We start from the raw sequence: 11,005 nt of genomic DNA on the forward strand, positions 1-11,005 counted from the left end.
CCGACTTCCCTAGGAGGCTAATTAATGGCCCCTCTGGGTGCCTGGGACAGGGGCAGCGGTAAAGCCCGGCCTGGATCCTCGCCCATCCGGGGCCGTGGACCTATGAACAGTTCTTCAGGACAGCTGAATGTTTCTTCACTTTTGGGGTGGGGTAGCGGGTAGGGGGAGAGACAGCCGGTGGAGGGGCTGCTTTGACTGAGCCAAGGCTTCTCGAAGGCCCAGGCAGGGCGGGCTCAGGCGAGGGACTTCGAAGGAAGGGCCTTTCGCTCTTCAGAACAGCCTGGGACCACTCTGCACCCCACAGTCCGCTTGGCCTGAGGCTTGGAGGGAAAGAGGAGGAGAGGGGGTCCTTTCTAGCTAGTCGATGGCTGCAGAACTCCTTCATAACTTCAGAAAGGGTCTTCCGTGTACCCTCTACACAGTGAGCCCCAAATGTGGCCTCTTTAAGGCGCTCAGACCCGGAGCCCCTGAACTTAGACTAAGTTGGGGGTTGGTGGTGGTAGTGCTCCAGGCATCGGGCAGTGATTGTCACAACTGCGAGCCAATCGGCACCATTGTGGTCATCCCACGCTTGAGGGACCGTTTTCCAATTCAGTTTTGTTCTCCTTTTTTTTTTTTTTTTTTTGAGGGGGAGGGACTGGAGGGAGGACAGAGGGAGAGAGGGAGGGTGGGGAAGGACGAGGGGCGCGTGGTTTTCCCATCTCATCCCCGGAGGAGGGGCCGGAGCATCCCGGGCAGCCAATCAGGGACAGGCTGGGGGGGCCGCTTTGAAGAAGTTTGGGGAAAAAAGTTTGGAAAAGTTTCTATAATAACTAGGGGGCGTCCGGAGGGAGGCGGCAGCGGCGGAGGAGGGGGCGTCTCGGAGAAGGGGCGGGAGGGAGCCGCGGGTGCAGCGACCGCAGCCTCCTGAGCGCCCCCTCCCACCCGGACCGGGACTGGGGGCTCTGGCCGGATCCATGGGGGCAGCGAGCTGCGAGGATGAGGAGCTGGAATTTAAGCTGGTGTTCGGGGAGGAAAAGGAGGCCCCCCCGCTGAGCGCGGGGGGGCCGGGGGAAGGTTAGTGCGGGGCCGGGAAGGGGGTCTTTGGGTCAGTGAGGGAAGGGCCCGGGGATTCTGAGTCTGGGGACCTTAGGGCAGCGAGCCTGGGGTGGGAGAGGAGGGGGTCAGAGGTTGAAGGGAGTCGCGGGGCTGGGGGGGTCTGAGGAGGTCTTCGGGGGGCCGGGCACCACTTTCTCCTTTTTAGGTCGTGACTGGGGTGGGGGTGGGGGTGGGGGTGCCGCTGGCTGCGCGCCGCCTCTCGGCTGGGCCGACTGTCACCGGGATAGGGGGCGAACGGGAGCGGCGGTCCGGAGAGCCCCCGGCGCCGCCAGGGGAAAGGAAGGTTGGGCTCTGGAGCGTGCCCCTTGCAGACCGAGCCCCGGGTCGGCGGACCCGACGCCGGGGCCGGGACCCGGGGCACTCTCGGGGCCCGCCGGGGCGCCCTTCCCCCTCCCCCTCCCGGTCTGGCCGCAACAAGAGGCAGATGGCTGGGACCGTGCCGGGGGCGGCGGCCGCCGTTCGCACGGAATCCGTGCCGCGCGCGGCCCCCCCTCCCCACGGGCCTGGCAAGCAGCACCCCCGCCCCCAAATTGGGGGGGGGGAGCGAGGGAGGAGCCACCTCTCCTCGTCACCACTGCCCTGGCGCCCCCCCCCCCCCCTTCTTCCCTGGCCACTGTTGCGATAGCAACTGGGGCTCTTGCCAGCGCCGTTTGGGGGTTTGGGAACCGCTACTAATTGGGTTCATGTGTGAGTCGCCCCCAGCCCAGCCGGGCGCCTCTCTAAACGCGCCTCCGGGCCCCGCTCCAGCCCCTCTTGACCTACATCCCTCACCTTAAGACCCACCGGGTCTGGTGCCCGAGGTCCGGGGCAGGGGGCTCAGAGTGTGAGCTTTTCCGTATGGGAATAGGCTTGGCGCCTCTAAATCTATCTCTTCCACCTTCCGAGGTTCAACTTGCGTCTGTCTTTGTGGCTCTGAAGGGCACCGTAGAGACCCCTCTTTGCTGAGGAGGGGGTGGCATACAAGACTAAGGGGCTGATCTCTCAAGGAACCCAGACATCTCACCTGCTTCTCTCTCTTCCCATCTCCTGTGGTATCCCTCTCTCTGTCCCCCTCCCTTCCCATTTTGACAGAGCTGGACTCAGAGGACACTCCGACATGCTGCCGCCTGGCCCTGGGGGAGCCCCCTCCCTATGGCGCTGCCCCTATTGGCATTCCCCGGCCACCACCCCCACGGCCTGGCATGCACTCGCCTCCACCCCGCCCAGCCCCCTCCCCTGGCACTTGGGAGAGCCAGCCTGCTCGTTCGGTGAGGCTGGGGGGGCCAGGAGGGGGCTCGGGCGGGGCTGGGGGAGGCCGTGTCCTTGAGTGCCCAAGCATCCGCATCACTTCCATCTCTCCCACGCCCGACCCGCCAGCCACCCTGGAGGACAACCCTGATGCCTGGGGGGACGGCTCTCCCAGGGATTACCCCCCACCAGAAGGCTTTGGAGGCTACCGAGAGGCAGGGGGCCAGGGCGGGGGCCCCTTCTTCAGCCCCAGCCCTGGCAGCAGCAGCCTGTCCTCCTGGAGCTTCTTCTCAGACGCCTCTGATGAGGCTGCCCTGTATGCCGCTTGCGATGAGGTGGAGTCTGAGCTAAATGAAGCGGCCTCCCGCTTCGGCCTGGGCTCCCCACTGCCCTCGCCCCGGGCATCCCCTAGGCCATGGACCCCTGATGATCCCTGGAGCCTGTATGGTCCAAGCCCTGGAGGCCGGGGACCAGAAGATAGCTGGCTACTTCTCAGCGCTCCTGGGCCCACCCCAGCCTCCCCACGGCCAGCTTCTCCCTGTGGCAAACGGCGCTATTCAAGCTCCGGAACCCCATCTTCAGCCTCTCCAGCTCTGTCCCGCCGGGGCAGCCTGGGAGAAGAGGGGCCCGAGCCACCTCCACCACCCCCATTGCCTCTGGCCCGGGATGCTGGCTCCCCTGGCCCCTTTGACTATGTGGGGGCCCCACCAGCCGAGAGCATCCCCCAGAAAACCCGGAGGACTTCCAGTGAGCAGGCGGTGACCCTGCCTCGGTCTGAGGAGCCTGCTCCGTGCAACGGGAAGCTGCCTTCGGGAGCAGAGGAGACTGCAGCTCCTCCGGGAGGTCCTCGGAAGGAGGGAGCTGGCATGGACTACCTGGCAGTGCCCTCCCCTCTGGCTTGGTCCAAGGCCCGGATTGGGGGACACAGCCCCATCTTCAGGTGAGGGTTGTGCCGGCACCACTGCCATTCCACTTTGGAGCAGGTCAGGGGATCAGTCTGAAGAAAGGTCCGAGTTCTGTGCCCTTGGCATTTCAAAAGAGAATCTGTAACCAGCTTGGCTGCTACCATTTACCCAGTTTTAGGGAGGATTAAATCAACAGCAACATACCCCTTCTACAAACCGATGATTTATTTGCAAAAGGATAATCATTCCCTGTGGATCAATAAGGAAAAGCCCCGCCCCCACCCCTTAGGCAAAGGGGGAGTTCCTTTTGGGTCCCTCCACACCTGGTTTTGGGCTGGCACTGTCTGGACATGGCTGTGGACTGGATGGCATACTTACACGGGGTAGCAGGAAGCCCCCCTTCTCTAACTTTTAATTTCTAGGGCCCAACTTGTGCCTTAAAAGCATAGCTGCTCATCTGAATTAAAATAGCATATATTTGCAAGACAAAAATTCATATTAAAACAAGCAGTTCTTGCATTCTTTTATCCATTTTACCCTCAAAGAATCCTGCCCATTTCAATATTCCTGAATCTTGGGATGTCAGATTGAGCTGGCTCCATCCAGGAAAGTTTCCTGGGAAAAGAAATCTTAACACCTGTTCTCCTTGGTTCCTCTAGGGCAGGGTTTCTCACCCTCAGCACTATTGATATTTTTTAAAAATATATTTTATTGATATTTTACAGAGAGGAAGGGAGAAGGAGAGGGAGAGGGATAGAGAGTTAGAAACATCAATGAGAGAGAAACATCGATCAGTTGCCTCCTGCACACCCCCTACTGGGGATGCAACCAAGATACATGCCCTTGACCGGAATCGAACCTGGGACCCTTCAGTCCACAGGCCAATGCTAAATCCATTGAGCCAAATCGGTTAGGGCAGCACTATTGATATTTTGAACAGGATAATTCTTTGTTGTGGAGGTTGTGCTGGGCATTGTAGGATGGTTTAGCAGCATCCCTGACCTCTACCCACTAGATGCTAGTAGTACCCCCTCCTCTAGTGTGACAACCAAAAACGTCTCTAGACATTGCCAAATATCACCTGGGGACAATCACCAGTTGAGGTGCCCCCTGGCCTAGGGTATCTGGGAGCTCAATAGAGGAAAGTTGCACATTTGTAACCCCTAGTTTCTGGACTGGACCTGCCCAGCCCCAACTAGTGGAATGGGCACTGACCTGGGAACAGGGCGTGTGCTCAGTCCTGGCTTCTGTCAGTCCCTGGCGTGCTTGGCTCACCATGTTCTATCATCTGGGTCTCAGTTTCTTTATTTGAAAAACAAAGGGGCTTATCTCCGAGGCCATGTTCAGTCTGAAATAGTGCTTCTTTGCTTGACTCTTTTTCCCATCCAGGGCTAAGGATTAGGATGGGCTTTGGGTTCCTCTGTATCCAAGTGAACCACTGCCACCTCAGACCCTGTGCTCAGAGCTGGAAAGGAGGGAGTCTCAGGCCTGGTGCCATCTCCCGCACCCTCATCTTGAGGGGTTCTGAGGGGCCTTTCCCCTCTCACCTTGCTTCTGGGCTTTTGGACTACTTTATTCCTGTTGTGATTTCTCCCACACCCAACTCCCCTCCTCCCTCACATGCCAGGGAGCTGAGACTCGGAGCTGCCCTGACCAGGGTCTGAGGCCATAGGTGATCAGTGCTCTTTTCTTCTGTCTAGGACCTCTGCCCTACCCCCGCTGGACTGGCCTCTGCCCAGCCAGTACGAGCAGCTGGAGCTGAGGATTGAGGTGCAGCCCCGAGCCCACCATCGGGCCCACTATGAGACAGAGGGCAGCCGAGGTGCTGTCAAAGCTGCTCCTGGTGGTCACCCTGTAGTCAAGGTAAGGGGCAGAGGCCTGACAGCCTTTCTCTTCTCCAGTCCCAGATCCCTGCCGATGGGTTCCAGCTGTGCAGACCCGTGGCACTGCCCTTTCCCACACTCCCTCTCAGCAGTTGACCCTGTAGGCAGACTGGGGTTGGGGGAGGAAGGGTGCCTTTCGAGGACCCGGATGTACTTTCTACTCTATCCCTCCACCCCCACCCCCTTCATCCCATGGGACACCAGCCTCATGTCTGCTGTGGAAAATGATGGCCTGCCAGATGTGGGGGAGGGCTTAGGCTGAGGCCAAAGTTCACTGGGAGTTAGGTTGTCTTCATTGAGTTGGGCCAGTCTCTCTTGGGAGATTTTCCCCTTTGCCCAGCTCAGTTGGAGCCTTATTCCAAGAATAACACTGTGAACTCCAGGCCACATTTTCTCCACAACTGATGCCCAATCCCCCCCCCCCCCCCTGGGAATCCCTCCCAGGATATCCTTTGTCTTTCACCATCCTTACCCCTTGGTGGACTGAAAACCCTGGGATGGATGAAAGATCAGACAGTGGAGATTTCAGTTGTGTTGCCTGTGTCTCCCTCTGCCAGCTCCTAGGCTACAGTGAGAAGCCACTGACCCTACAAATGTTCATCGGCACTGCAGATGAAAGGAACCTACGGCCCCATGCCTTCTATCAGGTGCACCGCATCACCGGCAAGATGGTGGCCACGGCCAGCTATGAAGCCGTAGTCAGTGGCACCAAGGTGTTGGAGATGACCCTGCTTCCTGAGAACAACATGGCAGCCAAGTAGGTTCCCACGCTACTCCCCCTCTGTCCTCAGGCTTTAGGACCAGTCTTTTCCATGCTTCCTCTTCCCGGAAGACCTAGACATCATCCAGAGGAGCAGTTTCAGGCTTTCTCACCACCTAGAAGAGAACTTTTGGGGCTCGGGGTTAAAATAGCCCTTCTAGGCTCCCAGAGCAGGTCTTCAGGGCTTTGGATAGAGGGCGGGGCTTCCCTCTTGAGGTGTGGGTTTTACCATTCTTTGCCTTCAGCATTGACTGCGCTGGAATCCTGAAGCTTCGGAATTCAGACATTGAGCTGCGGAAGGGTGAGACGGATATCGGGCGAAAGAACACACGTGTGCGGCTGGTATTCCGGGTACACGTGCCCCAGGGCAGCGGGAAGGTCGTCTCTGTGCAGACAGCATCAGTGCCCATCGAGTGCTGTGAGCAAAGAGACCCTATGCCATCTCTCTGTTTCTTGTGACCCTCTTGTCTGTGTGTCTGTCTGTCCACCTTATCTCCTCTGCATAGTGTCCTGTGTCCCATCTTTCCTGGGTAGCCCTGCAAAGGAGCTAGCCCGCATTTCTATCCCGGAGGGGTGGGAGGAGTGTTCTAAATTGCCCCTGCTGCTGACTCTGTCTCTGGGATGGAGTAGAGTGCCCCTGTCCTCCCTCTGCGGTCGGTGGCCCTGTGCACTTGTTTGGATAACTCTCTGGCCTGCCCTGCTGCTCACTGTCTGCCTGGGTGGCTCTTTACATGGTGTGTGCCACCCCAGGGACTCCGTGGGTTTACTTGTGTGTCTGCCACTGAGGAGGGCTCCTCCAGGGCCCTGTGGCAGTTATTCCAAGGGCATGGGGGCAGAGGAGGCTGTCCTCTCCATATGCAGTCCAGCCAGGCCTTTCCTGCACTGCTCTGCAGCCCAGCGCTCGGCCCAGGAGCTGCCCCAGGTGGAGGCCTACAGCCCCAGCGCCTGCTCTGTGAGAGGAGGAGAGGAGCTAGTGCTAACTGGCTCCAACTTCCTGCCGGATTCCAAGGTGGTTTTCATCGAGAGGGGCCCCGGTGAGTGCTCACTGGGGAGGGAAGGGCAGGCAGGAAGAGCTGGGACAGGCAGCTGAAAGAACTCTGGCACCGTCACTAAACTAACTTCTCTGTAAAACGGGCAGATAGACTATCCTTCCTCTTGGACTTTCTGCTTCACGGGCAGGACAGCAATCTGTAATGCTCAGGATGGTCAACAGGTGTAAGAAATACACGTTCTATTTTTTAGGGAGAAGTCGGTTTTGAGATAATTGACCCCATGTGGATAGGGTCATTGAGGAGAAGGGAAGAGGTAACCCTCACAGCCCCATGCTCGGCCCCTCCTGAGTTATGAGCCTGGTAGCACAGCTATGATTATGGAAGCCTGTGACATACCCCAAGACGGAGCTTCAGAGGGAGAAGGGGAGACCGAGGGGCCCAGGTGCACCCACCAGCTTGAGGCCTTTGTCTTCTCCCAACCCTGACCACCAAGATCCCTAGTACCGACACTCCAATTTAACAGATTTTGAGGTGCTGGATCATGAGACTTGAGGTCTCATTGCCCTCCTTCAAGCTAGGACCCTTTCCTATCCTTGAACTTCCTCCCAACGCTATCATGGGAGGGGATGTTTGGAACAGGATGGGAGGGTTCAAGAGTTGCGTTTGTCACCCACTCCCTTTGGCTCCGAGGCTGGTCCTGCTGTCTCTGTTGGTCTCAGTTTGCTGCTCTGTCTCGTGCACAGTTTAAAACCCTGCCTTTTCCATTCAATTGAGTAAACATGCAGTGGGCTTCTTTGTGAGCGAAGCCTTGCAGAGGCCTTCTGAGTCTGGCCTCCGCTCTAGCGGGAGGGGAAGTGGCAGAGGACTGGGTATGGGGTGGGGGCCCTGGAGCTGGGCTGGAGTAGTCTGTTCCCCCTGCACAGATGGAAAGCTGCAATGGGAGGAGGAGGCCACTGTGAACCGGTTGCAGAGCAATGAGGTACAAGTGTCACTTGGGGTGCCCCCCTTCTGGGTGGGGCGGGGCGGGGCGGGGAAGAAGGCAGGGAATTCCCAGGAATGGCCCTTGACCATGGGAAAGGACTCCAGGGGTGACCTGTTCTTTTCTAGAGGACACATTCTGGCCAATCGAAGCAGGTTCTTCTCTAGGGGATGAACTTTGCTCCTTAGCAAATGGAAACATCCAGGAGGTGGCGTTCCGGTCCTGGGAAGGGCTGGGCTGAGCCCAGGTTCCTGAGGGCTCCCTGCCTCGTCCTCTGCTTTTTCCAGGTGACCCTGACCCTGACCGTCCCCGAGTACAGCAACAAGCGGGTGTCCCGGCCTGTCCAGGTCTACTTTTATGTCTCCAATGGCCGCAGGAAGCGCAGCCCTACCCAGAGTTTCAAGTTCCTGCCTGGTGCGCTCTAGGACAGCCCGTGGTGGGGTGTGGGGGTATGGGGAGCTGTGGCCGGGCAGAGGGATGCCATGCCTTCATCGTGAGGGCTCTTGGGATGGGAAGGTAGATGGAGGGTGTGCAGTGGGGGGGGGGGGCTGCCAGTCTTCTCACCAGTGTGTCCTCCTGCTTCCTATCCACCCAGTGATCTTCAAGGAGGAGCCCCTACCAGACTCATCTCTCCGGGGCTTCCCTTCAGCCTCAGGCCCCTCCTTTGGCACTGACATGGACTTCTCACCCCCCAGGCTCCCCTACTCCTCCTATTCCCATGAAGACCCTGCTTATGAACCTCCTTACCTGTCAGAAGGTTTCAGCTATGGCACACCCCCTCTGTACCCCCAAACGGGGCCCCCACCATCATACAGACCTGGCCTTCGGATGTTCCCTGAGACTGGGGGTACCACAGGTTGTGCCCGTCCACCAGTCTCCTTCCTTCCCCGGCCCTTTCCCAGTGACCCCTATGGGGGACGGGCCTCCCCTTTTCCCCTGGGGCTGCCATTCCCTCCTCCAGCCCCTTTCCAGCCTCCCCTGCCTTCCTCCCCACCGCTGGAAGGCCCCTTCCCTCCCCAGAGTGGTGTTCATCCCCCACCTCCTGAGGGGTACAATGAGGTAGGGCCAAGCTATGGCCCTGGGGAGGGGACTCCGGAGCAGGAGAAGTCCAGGGGTGGCTATGGCAACGGCAGCAGCTTCCGAGACAGTGTCCCTATCCAGGGTATCACGCTGGAGGAAGGTGAGTGTGGAACTGGCTGCTGCAAGTGTGAGTGTGTGTAAGAGATTGCTCTGCATGTTTGCTGAGGGCAGGAGCTTGATCCATTGAGACCAGTCAGGGGGTCTCGGGAGGCAAGTTCGTGGTGCATGTAGCCACATGAACCCAGTTAACTTAATTCTGAAGGGTGCATGGCGTTCCTGCCTCTGCCCCACGTCACAAAATCACGGGTTACAAGTACTTTCAAGATCATTTAATAAACCTCCCCCTTTGCAGACGGAGGCACTGAGTTTCAGAGAGGAGCAGTGGCTTGCTGAGGTCTTAGTCAAGCATGCTTTCCCTTGCCTCAGCTTCCCCCTAAGCATGCTGACTGTGGTCAGGATCGGTGATGAAGAACCTTGATATTTTGCCTCTTCCTCCCACTGACTACACCCGCCACTGGCCCTGCTGACGGCGATTGTCCTGACATTGCAGGCTGCTGAGCCAGCAGGAGAGGGCTAGGATGGGGGCCTGGGAGCCCACGTGAATGGAGCTGAGCAGATTTGATTGGGAGCAGGTGTTAAGATACATTGGGGAAAGTGAGGCCCAGTGGGGAGGAGCCTAGAGGCTTCCTAGACTGAGGCCTATCTTGAATGGGTGGGTGTGTGTGTGGGGGGGAGGTCTCTGGAAAAGTAAGGGAGCTGCTCCTAGCCCAGTCTCTCCATTGTCCCTCCATTGCAGTGAGTGAAATCATTGGCCGAGACCTGAGTGGCTTCCCAGCACCTCCTGGAGATGAGCCTCCTGCTTGAACCATCACCTGGCAACTCCAGCCTCCTGGCCCCTCCAGCCCTGCCCACTTTCCCTTCATCCTGGGGTGGTGGTTCCAGAAACTTGGGGGCAATCTGGTTCTTCTTTCCCCAGCTTTTGCCTCTTTCCTCCTGCCCTCCCTCTCCTCCCCTAGCTGAGGTGTGGCCCCCTGGGCCTGGTGCTGCCAGGGAAGGCTCAGTGAGGGGACAGCATGGAGGACTGAGGCTGGGTGCGAGGACTGACTGGAGTGAAGGCTGTGTCTAGATTGTGTATGGGCCTTGGTGCTGGGAGTCTGGGATGGGTGGATGGATAATAAACTGCTCACTGATGGGTGCTTCAGGCTCTGGAACTCTTTGGCAAGAGAGGAGGGGCAGCTTACTTTGGCCTGAGGTGGCTTAGAGGTTGGAAAGAGATGGGATGTGGCTGGGATCATTGTAACCTAAAGAGCTTCTCAGAGTAGGGGGCTGGGGATAATTTAAGGGGCCCAGAGGCTCCCTAACTGGGTTGGGGCCAGAGCTTTAGTAGGCCTATCCTCCCTGGGATTCAAATTCCTGTAGGCTCTTTGGGATGGGACCCAGGAATCTGTATTTTCAAGTTTCTTTTTCTTTCTACCACCAAGATGATTCTGATTCCTAGGCAAGGTCAGGAAACACCAATCTAGCCCTTCTCCCTTATTTACAAAGGAGGCATCTGAGTAAGAGGGAAGGGGCTTGCCCAAGGTCACACAGCTGATCAGTAGCAGGTTAAATGCTGTACTCCTGGGCTCCTGCCTCCAGCCCATCCTCAGACACCCTGAGTCATCAGGTTCAGGCCCCTGAAGCTTATCTCCCTGGAATAGGGTTGAGGGTGAGGGACAGGCTGGCATGGGTCTATCCACAGTCTGGATTCTTGGGGACAGTGAAAACGTTCTGGAAAGATCTGTGCTTTGGAAGTAGACTGCAGGAAGCCAAGCAACCTCTCTAGCGGCTCTGAGTGCTACTCGCCATGGGGCCCAGTGCATTGTTTGGCTCCTGGCCTGGCCTGCAGGTATGCCCGTATATCACCAATGACAGGCCCATGCTCAAAGCCTGGTTTGTCCCGTCTTGACAGCCAATGTGGCCAAGTCCCCAGTGGACTGTGAAAAGTCAGACCTTGTCAGCTCTGCTCACATGGAGCCTGGCATTTAGTACCGTTAGCCTGCGATGGCTAGGCTTGGCTGCTGGGGGCTACACCCCAAATA

At 58.1% G+C, this 11,005-nt stretch overlaps 1 protein-coding gene across 1 annotated transcript; it reads left to right on the forward strand.

Moving 5' to 3' along the window:
* Positions 1-834: 834 nt before the first annotated feature.
* On the forward strand, positions 835-10,112 carry NFATC4 (nuclear factor of activated T cells 4). Its single transcript, XM_008158436.3, has 10 exons — positions 835-1,056; positions 2,170-3,265; positions 4,931-5,093; positions 5,671-5,870; positions 6,119-6,291; positions 6,767-6,907; positions 7,789-7,844; positions 8,132-8,258; positions 8,440-9,024; positions 9,721-10,112. The coding sequence occupies exons 1-10, from the start codon at positions 957-959 to the stop codon at positions 9,786-9,788; spliced, it is 2,709 nt and encodes a 902-aa protein (XP_008156658.2). The 5' UTR covers positions 835-956; the 3' UTR covers positions 9,789-10,112.
* Positions 10,113-11,005: the final 893 nt, after the last annotated feature.

The sequence above is a fragment of the Eptesicus fuscus genome, chromosome 5, assembly GCF_027574615.1.
Source record: "Eptesicus fuscus isolate TK198812 chromosome 5, DD_ASM_mEF_20220401, whole genome shotgun sequence".
NCBI lineage: Eukaryota > Metazoa > Chordata > Mammalia > Chiroptera > Vespertilionidae > Eptesicus > Eptesicus fuscus.

Coding starts and splice junctions, on each gene's coding strand:
- NFATC4 (XM_008158436.3), top strand. CDS start 957: ATGGGGGCAGCGAGCTGCGAGGATGAGGAGCTGGAATTTAAGCTGGTG. Junction 5,094..5,670: donor GTGGTCACCCTGTAGTCAAG/GTAAGGGGCAGA, acceptor TCCCTCTGCCAG/CTCCTAGGCTACAGTGAGAA. Junction 8,259..8,439: donor GAGTTTCAAGTTCCTGCCTG/GTGCGCTCTAGG, acceptor CTATCCACCCAG/TGATCTTCAAGGAGGAGCCC.